This window comes from Heptranchias perlo, unplaced genomic scaffold (assembly GCF_035084215.1).
Source record: "Heptranchias perlo isolate sHepPer1 unplaced genomic scaffold, sHepPer1.hap1 HAP1_SCAFFOLD_264, whole genome shotgun sequence".
Lineage (NCBI taxonomy): Eukaryota > Metazoa > Chordata > Chondrichthyes > Hexanchiformes > Hexanchidae > Heptranchias > Heptranchias perlo.
The window spans coordinates 71,097-96,126 of NW_027139276.1; the positions used below are offsets into that span (position 1 = coordinate 71,097).

At 49.8% G+C, this 25,030-nt stretch overlaps 1 protein-coding gene across 1 annotated transcript in view; it reads right to left on the reverse strand.

The window, feature by feature from the left end:
* Nucleotides 1-25,030, reverse strand: part of LOC137310604 (prolyl 3-hydroxylase 1-like) — a 117,014-nt gene that overhangs the window by 68,028 nt on the left and 23,956 nt on the right. The window contains exons 5-10 of the mRNA XM_067978329.1: nt 17,671-17,810; nt 16,769-16,858; nt 14,726-14,778; nt 13,164-13,261; nt 12,217-12,344; nt 11,596-11,691 (exon numbers count right to left, since the gene is read on the reverse strand). Coding sequence (XP_067834430.1) covers nt 11,596-11,691; nt 12,217-12,344; nt 13,164-13,261; nt 14,726-14,778; nt 16,769-16,858; nt 17,671-17,810 — 605 coding nt within the window. The remainder of the gene's footprint in view (nt 1-11,595; nt 11,692-12,216; nt 12,345-13,163; nt 13,262-14,725; nt 14,779-16,768; nt 16,859-17,670; nt 17,811-25,030) is intronic.

Consider the following 25,030-nt stretch of genomic DNA (forward strand, 5'->3'; position numbering starts at 1 on the left):
AATATCCAGTTCTATTTAATATAAACACTTTCCCTGATATCCAGTTCTATTTAATACACACACTCCCCGATAACCACTTCTATTTAATACACAAACACACTTCCCGATATCTAGTTCTTTTTCAGACACACACTCCACGATATCCATCTCTTTTAATACACACACTCCCCGATATCCAGTTCTAATTAATACACGCACTCTCCCCAATATCCAGTTCTATTTAATACACACACTCCTCGATATCCAGTTCTATTTAATACACACACTCCCCGATATCCAGTTCTAATTAATACACGCACTCTCCCCAATATCCAGTTCTATTTAATACACACACTCCTCGATATCCAGTTCTATTTAATACACAAACACACTCCCTGATATCGAGTTCTATTTAATACACACACTCGCCGATATCCAGTTCTAATTAATACACACACTCCCCGATATCCAGTTCTATTTACTGCACAAACACTCTCCCCGATATCCAGTTCTATTTAATACACACACTCCCAGATATCCAGTTCTATTTAATAGATAAACACTCTCCCCGATATCCAGTACTATTTAATACACACACTCCCCGATACCCAGTTCTAATTAATACACACTCCTCGATATCCAGTTCTATTTCAGACGCAGACTCCCCGATACCCAGTTCCATTCAATAAACACACTCCCCGATATCCAGGTCTATTTGATAGACAAACACCCTCCGATATCCAGTTCTATTTAATAGACAAACGCTCCCCGATATCCAGTTCTATTTAATACACACACTCCCCGATATCCAGTTCTGTTTAATACACACATTCCCCGATATCCAGTTCTATTTCATGCACACACTCCCCGATATCCAGTTCCATATAACACTCAGACTACCTGTTATCCATTTCTATTTAAAAAACACACTCCCCGATATCCAGTTGTATTTAATGCACACACTGCCCGATATCCAGATCTGATTAATACACACACTCCCTGATATCCAGTTCTATTTAATAAACACACTCCCTGATATCCAGTTCTATTTAATACACACACTCCCCGATATCCAGTTCTATTTAATACACACACTCCCCGATATCCAGTTCTGATTAATACACACACTCCCCGAGATCCAGTTCTATCTAATACACACACTGCCCGATATCCAGTTCTATCTAATACACACACTGCCCGATATCCAGTTCTATTTAATAAACACTCTCCCCGATATACAGTTCTATTAAATACAAACACTCTCCCCGATATCCAGTTCTATTTGATACACACACTCACCGATATCGAGTTCTATTTAATACACACACTCCCCGATATCCATTTCTATTTAATAGACAAACACTCCCCGATATCCAGTTCTATTTAATACACACACTACCGATATCCAGTTCTATTTAATACACACACTCCCCGATATCCAGTTCTGTTTAATACACAAACTCCCCGATATCCAGTTCTAATTAATACACAAACTCCCAGATATCCAGTTTTATTTACAAAGCACACTCCCCGATATCCCGTTCTATTTCATACACAAACACTCACCCCGACATCCAGTTCTATTTACTACACACACTCCCCGATACCCAGTTCGAATTAATACACACTCCTCGATATCCAGTTCTATTTCAGACGCAGACTCCACTATACCCAGTTCTATTCAATGAACACACCCCAGATATCCAGTTCATTTTTAATAAACAAACACCCGCCGATATCCAGTTCTATTTAATACAAACACACTCCCCGATATCCAGTTCTATTTAATAAACACACTCCCCGATATCCATTTCTATTTAATAGACAAACACTCCCCGATATCCAGTTCTATTTAATACACACACTCCCCGATATCCAGTTCTGATTAATACACACACTCCCCGAGATCCAGTTCTATCTAATACACACACTGCCCGATATCCAGTTCTATTTAATACACACACTCCCCGATATCCAGTTCGATCTAATACACACACTGCCCGATATCCAGTTCTACTTAATAAACACACTCCCAGATAACTAGTTCTAATTAATGCAAATACATTCCCCGATATCCAGTTCTATTTGATACACACACTCAGCGATATCGAGTTCTATTTATTGCACACACTCCCCGACATCCCGTTTTGTTTAATACACACACTCCCTGATATCCAGTTCTATTTAATACACACACTGCCAGATATCCAGTTCTATTTAATACAAACAATCTCCCCGATATCCAGTTCTATTTATTACACACACTCCCCTATATCCAGTTCTATTTAACAGACAAACTTTCTCCCCCATATCCAGTTCTATTTATGACACACACTCCCCGATATCCAGTTCCATTTAATACAGGAACACACTCCCAGATATCCAGTTCTATTTAATACACACTCTCCCCAATATCCGGTTATATTTAATAAAAACACTTTCCCCAATATCCAGTTCCATTCAATGCACAAACACACTCCCCGATATCCAGTTCTATTTAATACACAAACACTCTCCCCGATATCCAGTTCTATTTAATACACAAACGCACTCCCCGATATCCAGTTCTATTTAAAACACACACTCCCTGATATCCAGTTCTATTTAATGCATGCACTCTCCTCAACATCCAGTTCTATTTAATATAAACACTTTCCCTGATATCCAGTTCTATTTAATACACACACTCCCCGATAACCACTTCTATTTAATACACAAACACACTTCCCGATATCTAGTTCTTTTTCAGACACACACTCCCAGATATCCAGTTCGTTTTAATACTCACACTGCCAGATATCCAGTTCTATTTAATAAAGACACTCCCCGATATCCAGTTCTTCTTAATAAACACACTCCCCGATATCCAGTTCCATTTAAGACACAAACACTCTCCCCGATATCCAGTTCTATTTAATACACAAACACACTCCCCGATATCCAGTTCCATTTAATACAAACACTCCCAGATATCCAGTTCTATTTAATTCAAAAACTCTCCCCGATATCAACTTCTAATTAATACACACACTCCCCGATATGCAGTTCTATTTACTGCACAAACACTCTCCCCGATATCCAGTTCTATTTAATACACACACTCCCAGATATCCAGTTCTATTTAACAGATAAACACTCTCCCCGATATCCAGTTCTATTTAATACACACACTCCCAGATATCCAGTTTTATTTACAAAGCACACTCCCCGATATCCCGTTCCATTTCATGCACAAACACTCACCCCGACATCCAGTTCTATTTACTACACAGACTCCCCGATACCCAGTTCTCATTAATACACACTCCTCGATATCCAGTTCTATTTCAGACGCAGACTCCCCGATACCCAGTTCTATTCAATAAACACACTCCCCGATATCCAGGTCTATTTGATAGACAAACACCCTCCGATATCCAGTTCTATTTAATAGACAAACACTCCCCGATATCCAGTTCTATTTAATACACACACTCCCCGATATCCATTTCTAATTAATACACACACTACCGATATCCAGTTCTATTTAATACACACACTCCCCGATATCCAGTTCTGTTTAATACACACATTCCCCGATATCCAGTTCTATTTCATGCACACACTCCCCGATATCCAGTTCCATTTAACACTCAGACTCCCTGTTATCCATTTCTATTTAAAAAACATACTCCCCGATATCCAGTTGTATTTAATGCACACACTGCCCGATATCCAGATCTGATTAATACACACACTCCCTGATATCCAGTTCTATTTAATAAACACACTCCCTGATATCCAGTTCTATTTAATACACACACTCCCCGATATCCAGTTCTATCTAATACACACACTGCCCGATATCCAGTTCTATCTAATACACACACTGCCCGATATCCAGTTCTATTTAATAAACACTCTCCCCGATATACAGTTCTATTAAATACAAACACTCTCCCCGATATCCAGTTCTAATTAATACACACACTCCGAAATCCACTTCTATTTAATACACACACTCCCCGATATCCATTTCTATTTAATAGACAAACACTCCCCGATATCCAGTTCTATTTAATACACACACTACCGATATCCAGTTCTATTTAATACACACACTCCCCGATATCCAGTTCTGTTTAATACACAAGCTCCCCGATATCCAGTTCTAATTAATACACAAACTCCCAGATATCCAGTTTTATTTACAAAGCACACTCCCCGATATCCCGTTCTATTTCATACACAAACACTCACCCCGACATCCAGTTCTATTTACGACACAGACTCCCCGATACCCAGTTCGAATTAATACACACTCCTCGATATCCAGTTCTATTTCAGACGCAGACTCCACTATACCCAGTTCTATTCAATGAACACACCCCAGATATCCAGTTCATTTTTAATAAACAAACACCCTCCGATATCCAGTTCTATTTAATACAAACACACTCCCCGATATCCAGTTCTATTTAATAAACACACTCCCCGATATCCATTTCTATTTAATAGACAAACACTCCCCGATATCCAGTTCTATTTAATACACACACTCCCCGATATCCAGTTCTGATTAATACACACACTCCCCGAGATCCAGTTCTATCTAATACACACACTGCCCGATATCCAGTTCTATTTAATACACACACTCCCCGATATCCAGTTCGATCTAATACACACACTGCCCGATATCCAGTTCTATTTAATAAACACACTCCCCGATATCCACGTCTACTTAATAAACACACTCCCAGATAACTAGTTCCAATTAATGCAAATACATTCCCCGATATCCAGTTCTATTTGATACACACACTCAGCGATACCGAGTTCTATTTATTGCACACACTCCCCGACATCCCGTTTTGTTTAATACACACACTCCCTGATATCCACTTCTATTTAATACACACACTGCCAGATATCCAGTTCTATTTAATACAAACAATCTCCCCGATATCCAGTTCTATTTAATTCACAAACTCCCCGATATCCAGTTCTATTTATGACACACACTCCCCGATATCCAGTTCCATTTAATACAGGAACACACTCCCAGATATCCAGTTCTATTTAATACACACTCTCCCCAATATCCGGTTATATTTAATAAAAACACTTTCCCCAATATCCAGTTCCATTTAATGCACAAACACACTCCCCGATATCCAGTTCTATTTGATACACAAACACTCTCCCCGATATCCAGTTCTATTTAATACACAAACGCACTCCCCGATATCCAGTTCTATTTAAAACACACACTCCCTGATATCCAGTTCTATTTAATGCATACACTCTCCTCAACATCCAGTTCTATTTAATATAAACACTTTCCCTGATATCCAGTTCTATTTAATACACACACTCCCTGATAACCACTTCTATTTAATACACAAACACACTTCCCGATATCTAGTTCTTTTTCAGACACACACGCCAGATATCCAGTTCGTTTTAATACTCACACTGCCAGATATCCAGTTCTATTTAATAAAGACACTCCCCGATATCCAGTTCTTCATAATAAACATACTCCCCGATATCCAGTTCCATTTAAGACACAAACACTCTCCCCGATATCCAGTTCTATTTAATACACAAACACACTCCCCGATATCCAGTTCCATTTAATACAAACACTCCCAGATATCCAGTTCTATTTAATACAAAAACTCTGCCCGATATCCACTTCTATTTAATACAAACACTCTCCCCGATATCCAGTTCTATTAAATACAAACACTCTCCCCGATATCCAGTTCTAATTAATACACACACACTCCGAAATCCACTTCTATTTAATACACACACTCCACGATATCAACTTCCATTTATTGCACACACTCCCCGATATCCAGTTCTATTTAATACACAAACTCACCGATATCCAGTTCTGTTTAATACACACACTCCGAGATATCCAGTTCTATTTAATACTAACACTCCCCGATATCCAGTTCTATTTAATACAATCGGTCTCCCTGATATCCAGTTCTATTTAATATACACACTCCCAGATATCCAGTTCTATTTAATGCAAATACACTCCCCGATATCCAGTTCAATTTAATACACAAACACTCTCCCCGATATCCAGTTCTATTTAGAACACACACTCCCCGATATCCAGGTCTATTTAATACGAGAACACACTCCCCGATATGCAGTTCTATTTAATACACACTCTCCCCAATATCCAGTTATATATAATAGTAACACTCTCCCCGATATCCAGTTCTATTTAATACACACACTCCCTGATATCCATTTCAATTTAATACACACACTCTCCCCAATATCCAGTTCTAGTTCATACACACACTCCGCGATATCCAGTTCTATTTAATACACAAACACAATCCCCGATATCCAGTTATATTTAATACACACACTCCCCGATATCCAGTTCTATTTTGCACACAAAAACACTCTCCGATATCCAGTTCTATTTAATACACACACTGCCCGATATCCATTTCGATTTCTGACACACACTCCCCGATATCCAGTTCTTTTTAATGCACAACCACTCTCCCCGATATCCAGTTCTATTTATTACACACAATCCCCGATATCCAGTACTATTTAATACACAAACACTCTCCGCGATATCCAGTTCTATTTATTGCACACACTCCCCGATATCCAGTTCTATTTCATACACACACTCCCAGATATCCGGTTCTTTTTAATACAAATACTCTCCCCGATATCCAGTTCTATTTAATACAAACACTCTCTTCGATATCCAGTTTTATTAAATGCAAACACTCTCCCCGATATCCAGTTCTAATTATTACACACACTCCCCGATATCCAGTTCTTTTTAATACACACACTCCCCGATATCCAGTTCTATTTAATACACACACTCCCCGATATCCAGTTCTATTTAATACACAGACTCCCCGATATCCAGTTCTATTTAATACACACACTCCCCGATATCCACTTCTTTTTAATACACACACTCCCCGATATCCAGTTCGTTTTAATACTCACACTCCCCGATATCCATTTCGATTCATTACACACACTCCCCGAAATCCAGTTCTATTTAATACACACACTCCCAGATGTCCTGTTCGATTTACTACAACACACTCCCCGATATCCAGTTCTATTTAATACACACACTCCCCGATATCCACTTCTTTTTAATACACACACTCCCCGATATCCAGTTCTATTTAATACACAGACTCCCCGATATCCAGTTCTATTTAATACACACACTCCCCGATATCCACTTCTTTTTAATACACACACTCCCCGATATCCAGTTCGTTTTAATACTCACACTCCCCGATATCCATTTCGATTCATTACACACACTCCCCGATATCCAGTTCTATTTAATACACACACTCCCCGATATCCACTTCTTTTTAATACACACACTCCCCGATATCCAGTTCTATTTAATACACAGACTCCCCGATATCCAGTTCTATTTAATACACACACTCCCCGATATCCACTTCTTTTTAATACACACACTCCCCGATATCCAGTTCGTTTTAATACTCACACTCCCCGATATCCATTTCGATTCATTACACACACTCCCCGAAATCCAGTTCTATTTAATACACACACTCCCAGATGTCCTGTTCGATTTACTACAACACTCTCCCCGATATCCAGTGCTATTTAATACAAACACTCTCCCCGATATCCAGTTCTATTAAATACACACACTCCCCGATATCCAATTCTATTTAATACACACACTCCCCGATATCCAGTTCGATTTAACTCACACACTCCCCGATATCCAGTTCTATGTAATACACACACTCCCCGATATCCAGTTCTATTTATTACACTCACTCCCCGATATCCAGTTCTATTGAATACATGCACTCCCCGATATCCAATTATATTCAATACACACACTCCCCGATATCCAGTTCTAATTAATACAAATACTCTCCCCGATATCCAGTTCGATTTAATACGCACACAACCAGATATCCAGTTCTATTTAATACACACACACTCCCCGATATCCAGTTCTATTTCATTCACAAACTCCCCGATATCCAGTTCTATTTATTACACACACTCCACGATATCCAGTTCTATTTAATACACATGCTCCCCGATATCCAGTTCTATTTATTACACACACTCCACGATATCCAGTTCCATTTAATACAGGAACACACTCCCAGATATCCAGTTCTATTTAATACACACTCTCCCCAATATCCGGTTATATTTAGTACAAACACTTTCCCCAATATTCAGTTCTATTTAATGCAAAAACACACTCCCCGATATCCAGTTCTGTTTAATACACAAACACTCTCCCCGATATCCAGTTCTATTTAATACACAAACGCACTCCCCGATATCCAGTTCTATTTCATACGCAAACACTTTCCCCGATATCCAGTCTATTTAATACACACACTCCCTGATATCCAGTTCTATTTAATGCATACACTCTCCTCAATATCCAGTTCTATTTAATAGAAACACTTTCCCTGATATCCAGTTCTATTTAATACACACACTCCCCGATAACCACTTCTATTTAATATACGAACACACTTCCCGATATCTAGTTCTATTTAATACACACTCTCCCCAATATACAGTTCGATTTAATACAAGCACTTTCCCTGATATCCATTTCAATTTAATACACAAAAACACTCCCCGATATCCAGTTCTGTTTTGTTCACAATCACACTCCCCGATATCCAGTTCTATTTATTACACACACTCCCCGATATCCAGTTCCATTTAATACAGGAACACCCTTCCAGATATCCAGTTCTATTTAATACACACTCTCCCCAATATCCGGTTATATTTAATACAAACACTTTCCCCAATATCCAGTTCTATTTAATACACAAACACGCTCCCCGATATCCAGTTCTATTTAATACAGAAACACTCTCCCCGATATCCAGTTTTAATTAATACACAAACGCACTCCCCGATATCCAGTTCTATTTATTGCGCAAACACCCTCCCCGATATCCAGTTCTATTTAATACACACACTCCCTGATATCCAGTTCTATTTAATACACAAACACACTTCCAGATATCTAGTTCTATTTAATACACACTCTCCCCAATATACAATTCGATTTAATACAAACACTTGCCCTGATATCCAGTTCAATTTAATACACAAACACACTCCCCAATATCCAGTTCTATTTAATTCACAAACACACTCCCCGATATCCAGTCCTATTTAATACACAAATACACTCCCCGATATCCAGTTCTATTTAAGACACACTCCCCGATATCCAGTTCTATTTAATACACACACACTTCCCGATATCCAGTTCTATTTAATATAAACACACTCCCCGCTATCCAGTTCTATTTAATACACAGTCTCCCCGATATCCAGTTCTATTTAATACACACACTCCCCGATATCCAGTTCTATTTAATACACAGTCTCCCCTATATCCAGTTCTATTTGATACACAGACACTCCCTGATATCCAGTTCTATTTAATACACACGCTCCCCGATATCCAGTTCTATTTGATACACAGACACTCCCCGATATCCAGTTCTATTTGATACACAGACACTCCCCGATATCCAGTTCTATTTAATACACATACACTCCCCGATATCCAATTATATTCAATACACACACTCCCCGATATCCAGTTCTAATTAATACAAATACTCTCCCCGATATCCAGTTCGATTTAATACGCACACAACCAGATATCCAGTTCTATTTAATACACACACACTCCCCGATATCCAGTTCTATTTCATTCACAAACTCCCCGATATCCAGTTCTATTTATTACACACACTCCACGATATCCAGTTCTATTTAATACACATGCTCCCCGATATCCAGTTCTATTTATTACACACACTCCACGATATCCAGTTCTATTTAATAAACGCACTCCCCTATATCCAGTTCCACTTAATACACAAAATCTCTCCCCGATATCCAGTACTATTTATTACACACACTCCCCGATATCCAGTTCCATTTAATACAGGAACACACTCCCAGATATCCAGTTCTATTTAATACACACTCTCCCCAATATCCGGTTATATTTAGTACAAACACTTTCCCCAATATTCAGTTCTATTTAATGCAAAAACACACTCCCCGATATCCAGTTCTGTTTAATACACAAACACTCTCCCCGATATCCAGTTCTATTTAATACACAAACGCACTCCCCGATATCCAGTTCTATTTAATACGCAAACACTTTCCCCGATATCCAGTTCTATTTAATACACACACTCCCTGATATCCAGTTCTATTTAATGCATACACTCTCCTCAATATCCAGTTCTATTTAATAGAAACACTTTCCCTGATATCCAGTTCTATTTAATACACACACTCCCCGATAACCACTTCTATTTAATATACGAACACACTTCCCGATATCTAGTTCTATTTAATACACACTCTCCCCAATATACAGTTCGATTTAATACAAGCACTTTCCCTGATATCCATTTCAATTTAATACACAAAAACACTCCCCGATATCCAGTTCTGTTTTGTTCACAATCACACTCCCCGATATCCAGTTCTATTTATTACACACACTCCCCGATATCCAGTTCCATTTAATACAGGAACACCCTTCCAGATATCCAGTTCTATTTAATACACACTCTCCCCAATATCCGGTTATATTTAATACAAACACTTTCCCCAATATCCAGTTCTATTTAATACACAAACACGCTCCCCGATATCCAGTTCTATTTAATACAGAAACACTCTCCCCGATATCCAGTTTTAATTAATACACAAACGCACTCCCCGATATCCAGTTCTATTTATTACGCAAACACCCTCCCCGATATCCAGTTCTATTTAATACACACACTCCCTGATATCCAGTTCTATTTAATACACAAACACACTTCCAGATATCTAGTTCTATTTAATACACACTCTCCCCAATATACAATTCGATTTAATACAAACACTTGCCCTGATATCCAGTTCAATTTAATACACAAACACACTCCCCAATATCCAGTTCTATTTAATTCACAAACACACTCCCCGATATCCAGTCCTATTTAATACACAAATACACTCCCCGATATCCAGTTCTATTTAAGACACACTCCCCGATATCCAGTTCTATTTAATACACACACACTTCCCGATATCCAGTTCTATTTAATATAAACACACTCCCCGCTATCCAGTTCTATTTAATACACAGTCTCCCCGATATCCAGTTCTATTTAATACACACACTCCCCGATATCCAGTTCTATTTAATACACAGTCTCCCCGATATCCAGTTCTATTTGATACACAGACACTCCCTGATATCCAGTTCTATTTAATACACACGCTCCCCGATATCCAGTTCTATTTGATACACAGACACTCCCCGATATCCAGTTCTATTTGATACACAGACACTCCCCGATATCCAGTTCTATTTAATACACATACACTCCCTGATATCCAATTCTATTTAATACACACACTCCCCGATATCCAGTTCTATTTAATACACATACACTCCCTGATATCCAATTCTATTTAATACAGACACTACCCGATATCCAGTTCTATTTAATACATAAATACACCCCGATATCCAGTTCTATTTAATACACCGACCTCTAGGACCCTCAGTATTGTTAGCCCCTCGATGCGATCCTTTGACGGGTCGGCGGAGGGACCCCCTTGGTAACCCTTTGCCGAGTCTGCTGCAACCTGTGAGGGGGGATACCGAAACATTACTGCCCGATGGAGACATAGCCCGTCCGCCTCGCTCCTCGTCTCCCTGTCTCCACTCTCCATGGCTTTCATCACTGCTCACTCTCTGTGTCTCGTTCGGGCCGAGGGTCACCACATTGGCCAGGCGCCAGGGGTCGGGTCGGTCGTCACGGTGTGGGACAGAGGCCAGGCGAAGTTTCGGGGGTCACGGTGTGGGACAGAAGCCAGGGGAAGGGTAGGGGGTCACTGCGCCGGCGAGGCGCCGGGGGAACGGTCGGGGGTCATGGTGAGGACAGATGCTAGGTTAAGGGTCGGGGGTCACGGTGTGTGACAGGGGTTCGGGGATCCCGGTGCGGGACAGGGGAAGGGTGAGGGGTCACGGCGCGGGACAGGTGAAGGGCCAGGGGTCATGGCGCAGGCCAGGGGAAGGGGCCTGGGCCTGGGCCTGTCTTGCTGTGTGTGGGGGGCTCACTATCACACTGAGTTTTGGGCCTCCGTCGTGCAGCCCTCCCCGTTACTCACATTGGCCAGTCTGCGGATGGCCGCACACTCCTCGTGGGAGAGGACTCCGTCCAGGACCGCTCGCTGAGACCCGTTCAGTTGTTCCGAGACTATCGCCACCTTCAGATTGGCAAAGAGCGGGGAGGAGGCTGCAGAGGGAAGAGAGGAGTGTTACTCAGAGATTGAGGGGGAGCGAAGCGGAGAGGGGGATGGAGGGAGAGAGGGGGAGAGAGAGGGGGAGGGGGAGGCGGAAAGTGAGAGGGAGAGTTGGAGGGAGGGGGAGGGTGGAGGGAGGGGGAGATGGGGTGCGGGAAGGAAGGAAGGGAGGGCGGGGACGGAGGGAGGGAGGCAGAGCGTAGGTGTGAGGGAGGGCAAGGGAAATGGAGGGCGAGGGGCGGGGAGGGCGAGGTTGGGCGAGGGCGAGGGGGCGGGGAGGGCGAGGGGGAGGGGCGAGGGGCGATGGGAGGTGCGAGGGGCTAGGGAGCGCGAGGAGCGAGGGGCGGGGGAGGGCGAGGTTAGGTGTTGGGGGTGGAGTGAGATAGTCTGTTGTGGGGGGGCACAGATATACCCTCAGACTCCCCCCGATCGCAACGTGGGATGAGAATCGGCCTTCAGCCGTTCATCCCCTGACCCTGTCCTGCCCTTCACCCCCTGACCCCGTCCTGCCCTTGGACCCCTGACCCTGCTCTTCCCTTGGCCCCCTGACCCTGTCATGCACCTAACCCCTGCTCTCTGACCCCGTCCTGCCAAGGAGATAAGCCCCATTACCAGCCCCCCCTTCCTCTTGCCTCTCGACGTACGACCCCACCCCCCAAACACCAAGGGGTCTCACGGCGGGGGCTGTTTTGGGGTCTTGCCATCTGACCCCGGGCAGGGCCTCGCAGTCGCTTGGTTGCCCTCTAACCTGGGCGGCCCTGGACTCGCCTCGAACCCACCACCTGGGCGAGGCTGGTCGAGGAGGCACCTACCTTTCAAGATCTCCATGTCCCCCTGGCTCTCCACCCTCGTCTCGTTGGGTGCGGTCTCTCTCTCCACCATCCCCTTCCGAGCCTCCTCTTTCTCCGCCCTGGGGACATCAGATCGAAACATGGAGAAACACAAGATGGCCTCTGGCCCCGAGCCCCACCCCCTGATCGACCCTCGCCCACTCCCATTCCCTCCCCCTCCTCCACCCTCACTCCTCCCCCTCCCCCACCCCACTCCCTCCCCCTCCTCAACCCCCAATTCTTCCCCTCCTGCACCCCAACTCCCTCCCCTCCTCCACCCCACTCGCTCCCCCTCACCCACCACTCCCACTCCCTCGCCTCCTCCACCCACATTCCCTCCCCTCCTCCACCCCCACTGCTTCCCCTTCTCCACTACCCCCCGTCCTCCACCTTCACTCCCACTCCCTCACCCTCTTCCTCCACCTCCGCTCCCTCCCCCTCCTCCACCCACACTCCCTCCCCCTCCTCCATTGCTACCCCCACTCCTTTCCCCTTCCCCTCCTCTAACCACAATCCCTTCGCTCCTTCTCCCTCCTCTCCTTCCCCCTCCTCTCCTTCCCCCTCTTTCCTCCGCAACTCCCCTCCCCCACTTCACCCCTCCCCACCCTCTTCCCTTCTCCTCGTTCTCCCCCTCCTCCTCCCCCTCCCCCGCCCGCCTCCCTCCCCCTCCCACCTCCCTCCCCATCTCCTCCTCCACCTACTTCCACACACATCCTCTTCCTCCCTCCCCTCCCCATCTCCTCACCTCCTTCTCTCCCCTCCCCCTCCCGCTCCTCCACCACTCCTCCTCCCCCTCCCCAACTCCCATCCCATCTCCTCCTCCGCCCCCTGCCTCCCTCCCCGTCTCCTCCTTCCCCCTCCCCACTGATGACCCCTCCAAGGCCTCTTGGAAACCCGTCAACCCCTGGGTTACTCCTGGGCTCTGCCGGTGATCGACTGACCAGCCTGGTTCACCAGACGAGGATGTGGAGGGGCAGGGGTTCAGGGTCCTCACTGAGTACCGAGTGTCAGTTCCTCCCATACACCCTGTAACCCCTGCCCGAGTCATGGCGGCTCAAACAGTTGGACGTTAACCCAGGCCCTGTGCTTGGGTTCCGCGCGGTTCGCGAGGGTTCAGGCCCCTTTCAGCCCAAGCGGTCCCTGGGCCTCGGCCCTCCTCCAATCTTCTTCTGCAGGCCGGGGATGAGGCCTGAGCCTGTCCTGCTCAGTCTGGGGCTCAAACCCACTCAGGGTGACAGGTGCTCACACAACACAGGCCGGGGATGAGGCCTAGGCCTGTCCGGCTCAGTTTGTGGGGCTCAAACCCACTCAGGGTGAGAGGGGCTCATTCTGCACAAGCCGGGGATGAGGCCTGGGCCTGTCCTGCACAGTGTCGGACAGAGAACCTCTCAGGGTGGGAGGGGCTCACTCAACACAGGCCGGGCTGAGGCCTGGGACTTTCCTGCTTGGATACTCAGCGGATTCTCCTCCTGAGCCCCAACGGATTGAAAGGAATGGGGGCCGCGGTATAAACTCCATTTCAGAGGGGGATAAAATTCACGTACTTCAGTCTTTTCTGGATTGATTGTGGGATTAACTCCGGCGGGGTCCAGGCGTCCTGCAGAGAGCGGGAGGGAACATCAAATGTTTAGATTCCTACACAGACCACCAACTATCTTCGCTGCCGCACCCTCCCACCGAGGCTGCCATTGACAGGAACAGGAGGAGGCCATTCAGCCCCTCGGGCCTGTTACACAGGAACAGGAGTAGGCCCATTCAGCCCCTCAAGCCTGTTACACAGGAACAGGAGGAGGCCCATTCAGCCTCCTCGGGCCTGTTACACAGGCTGCAACAACTCCAAGGCCAATCTATCCTTCTGGAGGTGCGGTGCCCAGAACTGAAACCAGTTCTCCAGATGGGGTCTGACCAGAGCCTCATATAACTGGAGCATAACTTCCTCCCTATTGTATTCATGCCCCCTTCAGATAAAGGCCACCCCACACCCTGCCAGTTTGCTCCTTATGTTTGGAGGGGACGGCCGGACGGCCGGACGGTGGTGGGGTAGAGGGAGGACAGTGTTTCCATAGCGATGATTATCTTTAGTCCCCTACATTGGAGACAGTAGCGGAGGCGCTCGATAGGCCGCCTCGGCCGAGAGCTGCCATGCACTCAATGGTCACGAATGAACCTGCATTTATATAGCACCTTTCATCACCTCAGGCCGTCCCAAAGCACTTTCCATCCAATGAATTACTTTTGAAGTGCGGTCACTGTTGTAATGTGGGGAACGAGGCAGCCAATTTGTGCACAGCAAGATCCCACAAACAGCAAAGTGATAAATGACCAGATCATCTGTTTTTTGTGACGTTGGTTGAGTGACAAATGTTGGCCCCAGATTATCGGGGATAACTTCCCAGCTCTGATTCGAAATAGTGGCCGCGGGACCTTTTACGTCCACCTGAGGGGTCAGACGAGGCCTTGGTTTAAAGTCTCATTCTACGATGGCACCTCCGACAGTGAGGCCTTCACTCAGTACTGACCGTCTGACAGTGCAGGACTCCCTCAGTACTGACCTTCCGACAGTGCGGCACTCCCTCAGCACTGACCCTCCGACAGTGCGGCACTCCCTCAGCACTGACTCTCCCACAGTGCAGCGCTCCCTCAGTACTGACCCTCCAACAGTGCGGCGCTCCCTCAGTACTGACCCTCCGACAGTGCAGCGCTCCCTCAGTACTGACCCTCCGACAGTGTGGCTCTCCCTCAGTACTGACCCTCCGACAGTACGGTGTTCCCTCAGTACCGACCCTCTGACAGTGCGGCGCTCCCTCAGTACTGACCCTCTGACAGTGCGTCTCTCCCTCAGCAATGACCCTCTGACATTGTGGCTCTCCCTCAGTTCTGACCCTCCGACAGTACGGTGCTCCCTCAGTACCGACCCTCTGACAGTGCGGCGCTCCCTCAGTACCGACCCTCTGAAAGTACGGCGCTCCCTCAGTACCGTCCATCCGACAGTGCGGCGCTCCCTCAGCAATGACCCTCTGACATTGTGGTGATCCCTCTACTGACCCTTCGACAGTGCGGAGCTCCCTCAGTACTGACCCTGCGACAGTGTGGCGCACCCTCAGTACCAACCCTCCGACAGTGCGGCGCACCCTCAGTAATGACCCTCCGACATTGTGGTGATCCCTCAGTACTGACCCTCCGACAGTGCGGAGCTCCCTCAGTACTGACCCTCCGACAGTGCGGCGCTCCCTCAGTACTGACCCTCGGACAGTGCGGTGCTCCCTCAGTACTGACCCTTCGTTAGTGCGGCGCTCCCTCAGTATTGATCCTCCGATAGTGCAGCGCTCCCTCAGTACCGACCCTCTGACAGTGTGGCGCTCCCTCAATACCGACCCTCTGACAGTGCGGCGCTCCCTCAGTACAGACCCTCTGACAGTGTGGCCCTCCCTCAGTACCGGTAATCGGGGAGCGTCGGCCTGGGATTACGGGGCTGAAATCTCCGGAGTGGGGCTCAAACACATGACCTTCTTACTCCGAGGCGAGGGAGCGCTGCCCGCTGCGGCACGGCCGTCGGCACCTGGAGGCGCAGGTTTGGTTATTCTTACCGGGTCATTGAAGGGAACGCCCAGTGTGTCCATGACATAGTACAGTAGCTCCTTCTCCAAGAGGGATTGCTTGACGTATGACTTAATTTCCTTAAAACAGAGCGGAAAGGAAGGAGGGAAATTAAAGAGGATCGATCCCCATCGATCCCGAGCAGAACATGGGACCTCAAACAATGTCGTCCGGGCAGTGCCAACACCGTGAGCTAGGAGATGTTTCGAGGGTCACAGTGCGTTACAGGGTTTAGGGGAAGGGTCGCGGTGCGGGACAGGGGTCAGGGGGTCGTGGTGCGTGACAGGGGTCAGGGGAAGGGTCGCGGTGCGGAGGTCAGCGGAAGGGTCGCAGTGCGGGACGGGGGTCAGGGGGTCGTGATGCGTGAAAAGGGGTCAGGGGAAGGGTCGCGGTGCGGGGTTCAGGGGAAGGATCGCGGTGCGGGGGTCAGGGTAAGTGGCACAGTGCGGGCCGACGTCAGGGGAAGTGTCGTGATGCGGGGGTCAGGCGAAGGGTCGCGGTGCGGGGGTCAGGGGAAGGGCGCGGTGCGGGACGAAGGTCAGGGGAAGGGTCGTGGTGTGGGACGAGGGTCAGAGGAAGGGTCACGGTGTGGGACGGGGGTCGGCGAAGGGTCACGCTGCGGGACGGGGTGAGCGGAAGTGTCGCGGTGTGGGACGGGGTCAGTGGAAGGGTCACGGTCCAGAACGGGGTCAGTGGAAGGGTCGCGGTCCGGAACGGGGGGCAGGGGATGGGTCCCGTTCCGGAACGGTGGTCAGGGGATGGGTCGCGGTCCGGAACGGATGTCAGGGGAAGGGTCGCGGTGCGGGACGGGGTCAGGGGAAGGGTGGCGGTCCGGAACGGGGGTCAGGAGAAGGTTCGAGGGTCACGGTGCAGATCAGGGGGAGAGTCTCACCTCCCTGGGCTGGATATCAGCGGCCCGATCAGCTCCAAGCTTCGACAGGTAAAACGCCTCATTCTGAAGGACCGAATGATCCTTGGGGTGGAAGAGCAGGAATGTCCTGGAACATTCCAGAGCCTTGTCGTAATTCGCCACTGTTGGTCCATGGGGGAGAAGGAAAAAGGGATCGTCAGTGACCGGAGTCCGAGACATGGCGACCGATGATTCTACTCCCCAAACATCACCGACACACCGGCCAGGGTCACATCCACCATCAAAACATCACCAAAACACCCGCCAGGGTCAAACTAACACCCAAACGTCAACAGAACACCTGCCAGGTTCACACCACTACACCCAAACATCACCAAAACACCAGCCAGGGTCAAACCCAACATCCAAACATCACCAAAACACCCCCCAGAGTCAGACCACAACATCCAAACATCACCAAAACACACGCCAGTGTCACATCCACCACACAAACATCACCAAAACACCGGCCCCGGTCACACCCAACACCCAAACATCACCAAAACACGGCCAGGGTCACAACCAAAACACAAACATCACCAAAACACCGTCCAGTGTCACACCCAACGCCCAAACATCACCAAAACACGGCCAGGGTCACAACCAAAACCCAAACATCACCAAAACACCGTCCAGTGTCACACCCAACGCCCAAACATCACCAAAACATCCGCCAGCGCCACACCACAAAACCCAAACATTACCAAAACATCCGCCATGGTCACATCCCACAACCAAACATCACCAAAACACCCACCAGGGTCACACCCCAACAACCAAACATTACCAAAACACACGCCAGGGTCACACCCAAGACCCAAACGTCACCAAAACACCCACCAGACTCACACCCCAACACCCAAACACCAACAAAACATCCACCAGGGTCACACCCCAACACCCAAACATCACCGAAACACCAGCCAGAGTCACACCCCAACAACCAAACATCACGAAAACACCCACCAGGGTAACACCCCAACACGCAAACATCACCAAAACATCCGCCAGCGCCACACCACAACACCCAAACATTACCAAAACATCCGGCATGGTCACATTCCACAACCAAACATCACCAAAACACACGACAAGGTCACACCCAACACCCAAACATCACCAAAACACCCACCAGGGTAACACCCCAACACAGAAACATCACCAAAACACCCGCCACAGTCACACCCCAACAACCAAACATCACCAAAACACCCACCAGGGTCACACTCCAACACCCAAACTTCTCCAAAACACCCCCCAGCGTCACACCACAACACACAAACATTAACATAAAATCCGGCAGGGTCACATCCCACAACCAAACATCACCAAAACACGTGCCAGGGTCACACCCAACACCCAAACATCACCAAAACACCGGCAAGTGTCACACCCAACAACTAAACCTCACCAAAATTCCCCCAGCGTCACACCCAACACCCAAACATCACCAAAACACCGACCAGGGTCACACCGCAAGAGGCAAACGTCACCAAAACACCCGCCAGGGTCACACCACAACAGCCAAATATCACCAGAACACCCGCCAGGGTCACACCCAATACCCAAGCATCACCAAAACATCCGCCAGGACATACCACAACATCCAAATATCACCATAACACCCGCCAGGACACACCACAACACCCAAACATCACCAAAACACCCGCCAGGGTCACACCCAACACCCAAACGCACCAAAACACCCGCCCGGGTCACGCCACAACACCCAAACATCACCGAAACACCATGCAGAGTCACACCCCAACAACCAAACATCACGAAAACACCCACCAGGGTAACACCCCAACACGCAAACATCACCAAAACATCCGCCAGCGCCACACCACAAAATCCAAACATTACCAAAACATCCGCCATGGTCACATCCCACAACCAAACATCACCAAAACACCCGTCAGGGTCACACCCAACGCCCAAACATCACCAAAACACCCGCCAGGGTCACACCCCAACAACCAAACATTACCAAAACACCCGCCAGGGTCACACCCAAGACCCAAACGTCACCAAAACACCCACCAGACTCACACCCCAACACCCAAACATCACCAAAACACCAGCCAGAGTCACACCCCAACAACCAAACATCACCAAAACACCGGCAAGGGTCATACCCAACAACCAAACATCACCAAAACACCCACCAGGGTAACACCCCAACACGGAAACATCACCAAAACACCCGCCACAGTCACACCCCAAACTACCAAACATCACCAAAACACCCACCAGGGTCACACTCCAACACCAAAACACCCCCAGCGTCACACCACAACACCCAAACATTAACAAAAAATCCGGCAGGGTCACATCCCACAACCAAACATCACCAAAACACGTGCCAGGGTCACACCCAACACCCAAACATCACCAAAACACCGGCAAGTGTCACAGCCAACAACTAAACATCACCAAAATTCCCCCAGCGTCACACCCCAACGCGCAAACATCACCAAAACACCGGCCAGGGTCACACCCCAACACCAAACATCACCAAAACACCCGCCAGCGCCACAACACAACAGCCAAATATCACCAAAACACCCGCCAGTCACACTCCAACACCCAAACATCACCAACCCACCGGCAAGGGTCACACCGCAAGAGGCAAACGTCACCAAAACACCCGCCAGGGTCACACCACAACAGCCAAATATCACCAAAACACACGCCAGGATCAGACCCCAACACCCAAACATCACCAAACTACTCCCCAGTCACACCCCAACACCCAAACATCACCAGAACACCCGCCAGGGTCACACCCAATTCCCAAGCATCACCAAAACACCCGCCCGGGTCACGCCACAACAAACAAACATCACCAAAACATCCACAAGGGTCACCCCCCCACACGCAAACATCACCAAAACACGCGCCAGGGTCATTACCAACACCCAATCATCAACAAAACACCGACCAGGGTCACACTCCAACATCCAACGTCACCAAAACACCGGCCAGGGTCACACCCCAGCACCCAAACATCAGCAAACCACCGGCCAGGGTCATACCGCAACAAGCAAACGTCACCAAAACACCCACCAGGGTCACACCCTAACATCCAAACATCACCAAAACACTCGCCATTCACACCCCAACACCCAAACCTCACCAAAACACCTGCCAGGGTCACACCACAACATCCAAATATCACCAAAACACCCGCCATGGTCAGACCCAACACCCAAACGTCAACAAAACACACACCAGGCTCACACCCCAACACCCAAAAATCACCAAAACACCCATCACTGTCACACCCCAACACCCAAACATCACCAAAATACCCGGCGGAGTCACACCCCAACAACAAAACATCACCAAAACACACGCCAGCGTCACAACACAACACCCAAAAATTACCAAAACATCCGCCAGGGTCAGATCCCACAAGCAAACATCACGAAAAAACGCGCCAGGGTCATTACCAACACCCAAAGATCAACAAAACGCCCACCAGGGTCTCATTCCAACATCCAACGTCACCAAAACACCGGCCAGCGTCACATCCCACCACCCAAACATCACCAAAACACCCACCAGGGTCAGACCCCAACACGCAAACGTCACCAAAACACGCAACAGTGTCACACCCCACACCCAAACATCACCAAAACACCCACCAGGGTCAGACCCCAACACGCAAACGTCACCAAAACACGCACCAGTGTCACACCTCGACACCCAAACATCACCAAAACATGCGCCAGGGTCACACCCAACACCCAAACATCACCAAAACACCGGCCCGGTTCACAACACAACACCCAAATATCACCAAAACATCCGCTAGTGTCACACCACACACCCAAACATCACAAAAACACCCGCCAGGGTCACACCACAACACCCAAACATCACCAAAACACCCGCCAGGATCACACCCCAACACCAAAACACCCGCCAGGGTCACACCCACTACTCAAACATCACCAAAACCCCTGCCAGGGTCACAACCCAACACCCAAACATCACCAAAACCCCCGCCAGGGTCACAACCCAACACCTCAAACATCACCAAAACCCCCGCCAGGGTCACAACCCAACACCTCAAACATCACCAAAACCCCCGCCAGGGTCACAACCCAACACCTCACACATCACCAAAACCCCCGCCAGGGTCACAACCCAACACCTCAAACATCACCAAAACCCCCGCCAGGGTCACAACCTAACACCCAAACATCAACAAAATACCCACCAGGATCACACCCCAACACCTCAAACATCACCAAAACACCTGCCAGGGTCACAACCCAACACCTCAAACATCACCAAAACCGCTGCCAGGGTCACAACCCAACACCCAAACATCACCAAAACACCCGCCAGGGTCACATCCAACAACCAAACATCACCAAAACAACTGCCAGGTTCACACCACAACACCTCAAACATCACCAAAACCCCCGCCAGGGTCACAACCTAACACCCAAACATCACCAAAATACCCGCCAGGGTCACACCCCAACACCCAAACATCAGCAAAACACCTGCCAGAGTCACACTCCACACCCGAAATCACCAAATCACCTGCCAGGGTCACACCCCACCTCCAAACATCACCAAATCACCGACCGGGGTCACACCCAGTTCCCAAACATCACCAAAACACCGGCAAGGGTAACAAACAACAACCAAACATTACCAAAACACCGGCCAGGGTCACATTCAAAACCAAAACATCACCAAAACACCAGCCAGGGTCACACCCAACACCCAACACCCAAACATCACCAAACAAATCGCCAGGGTCACACCCAACACCCAAACATCAACAAATCACCCCCCAGGGTCACACCCAACACCCAAACATCAACAAAACACCTGCCAGGGTCACGCCCCAACAACCAAACATCACCGAAACACCCACCAGGGTCACACCCAACACGGAAACGTCACCAAAACAGCCACAAGGGGCAAAACTCAACACCCACACATCACCAAAACACTCGCCAAGGTCACACTCAACACACAAATATCACCAAAACACCCACCAGTTATACACCCCACACGAAAACATCAACAAAACACCCACCAGGGTCACACCGACACATCACCAAAACACCCGCCAGGCTCATACCCCAACAACCAAACATCATCAAAACACCCGCCAGGGTCACACCCTCACACACACATACATCAGCAAAACACCACCACTGTCTCCCACTCTCTCCCTCTCCCACACCGTCCCCCGCTCTCCCCCTCCCCCCACACCGTCTCCGGCTCTCCCCCTCCCCCCACACCGTCTCCGGCTCTCCCCCTCCCCCCACACCGTCTCCCGCTCTCACCCTCTCCCACATCGTCTCCCGATCACCCCTCCCGTACACCGTCTCCAGATCTCCCCCTGCCCCCCCACCGTCTCCGTCTCACCCGCTCCCCCACACCGTCTCCCGCTCTCCCCCTCGCCCACAGCATCTCCCGCTCTCCCCCACACCGTCCCCCTCTGCCGCACCCCACACCGTCTCCCTCTCCCCCTCCCCCACACAGTCTAACGCTCTCCTCCTCCCCGTCTCCCCTCTCCCCTCCCCACACCGTCTCCCTCTCCCTCACACCGTCTCCCGCTCTCCCACTCCACAACACCGTCTCCCGTTCTCCCCCTCCCTCACACCGTCCACCGTTCTCCCCCTCCCCCACACCGTCTCCCGCTCTCCCCCTCCCCGTCTCCCCCCACCCCCACCACCACATAGTCTCCGGCTCCACCCCACCCCAAATCCGTCTCCCGCTCTCCCCCTTCCCCTCTCCGTCTCCCCTCTCCCCCTCCCTCACACCGTCCACCGTTCTCCCCCTCCCCCACACCGTCTCCCGCTCTCCCCCTCCCCGTCTCCCCCCACCCCCACCACCACACCGTCTCCGGCTCCGCCCCACCCCAAATCCGTCTCCCGCTCTCCCACTTCCCCTCTCCGTCTCCCCTCTCCCCCTCCCTCACACCATCCACCGTTCTCCCCCTCCCCACACATAGTCTCCCGCTCTCCCCCACACCGTATCCCTCTCCCCCTCCCCCACATCGTCTCCCACTCTCCCCCTCCCCCACACTGTCTCCCTCTCTCACTCTCCCCCACACCTTCTCCCGCTCTCCCCCACACCGTCCCCCCTATTCCCTCCCCCATACATTTTCCCTCTCTCCCCCTCCCCCACACCGTCTCCCGCTCTCCCCCACCCCCACACCGTATCCCTCTCCCCCTCCCCCACACCGGCTCCCACTCCCACTCCCCCACACCGTCTCCCGCTCTCCCCCTTCCCCTCTCCGTCTCCCCTCTCCCTCTCCCTCACACCGTCCACCGTTCTCCCCCTCCCCCACACCGTGTCCCGCTGTCCCCCTCCCCGTCTCCCCCCACCCCCACCACCACACCGTCTCCGGCTCCGCCCCACCCCAAATCAGTCTCCCGCTCTCCCCCTTCCCCTCTCCGTCTCCCCTCTCCCTCTCCCTCACACCATCCAACGTTCTCCCCCTCCCCACACACCTTCTCCCGCTCTCCCCCACACCGTCCCCCCTATTCCCTCCCCCATACATTCTCCCTCTCTCCCCCTCCCCCACACCGTCTCCCGCTCTCGCCCACCCCCACACCGTATCCCTCTCTCCCTCCCCCACATCGTCTCCCGCTCTCCCACTCCCCCACACCGTCTCCCGCTCTCGCCCACCCCCACACCGGCTCCCACTCCCACTCCCCCACACCGTCTCCCGCTGTCCCACTCCCCCACACCGTCTCCCGCTCTCCCGCTCCCCCACATAGTCTCCCGCTCTCCCCCTCCCCGTCTCCCCACACCCCCTCCACCATACCGTCTCTGGCTCCGCCCCACTCCAAAACCGTCTCCCGCTCTCCCCCTCCCTCACACCGTCCACCGTTCTCCCGCTCCCCCACACCATCTCCCGCTCTGCCCCTTCCCCTCTCCGTCTCCCCTCTCCCTCTCCCTCACATCATCCACCATTCTCCCCCTCCCCACACATCATCTCCCGCTCTCCCCCACACCGTCTCCAGCACTCCCCCTCCCCCACACCATCTCTCGCTCGCCCCCTCCCCTTCTCCCCTCATCCCCTCCACCACAACGTCTCCCGCTCACCCCACCCCAAAACCTTCTCCGTCTCTTCACACCCCTTCTCCGTCTCCACTCTCCCCCTCCCTCACAACGTCCACTGTTCTCCCCCTCCCCACACATCGTCTCCCGCTCTCCTCCACAAAGTCTCCCGCTCCCCCCTCCCCCACAGCGTCTCCCACTCTCACCCTCCCCTACACCGTGTTTCGCGCTCCCCCTCCCTCAAACTACATCGCCCGCTCTCGCCCACCACGTCTCCCCTCTCCCCCTCCCCCACTTC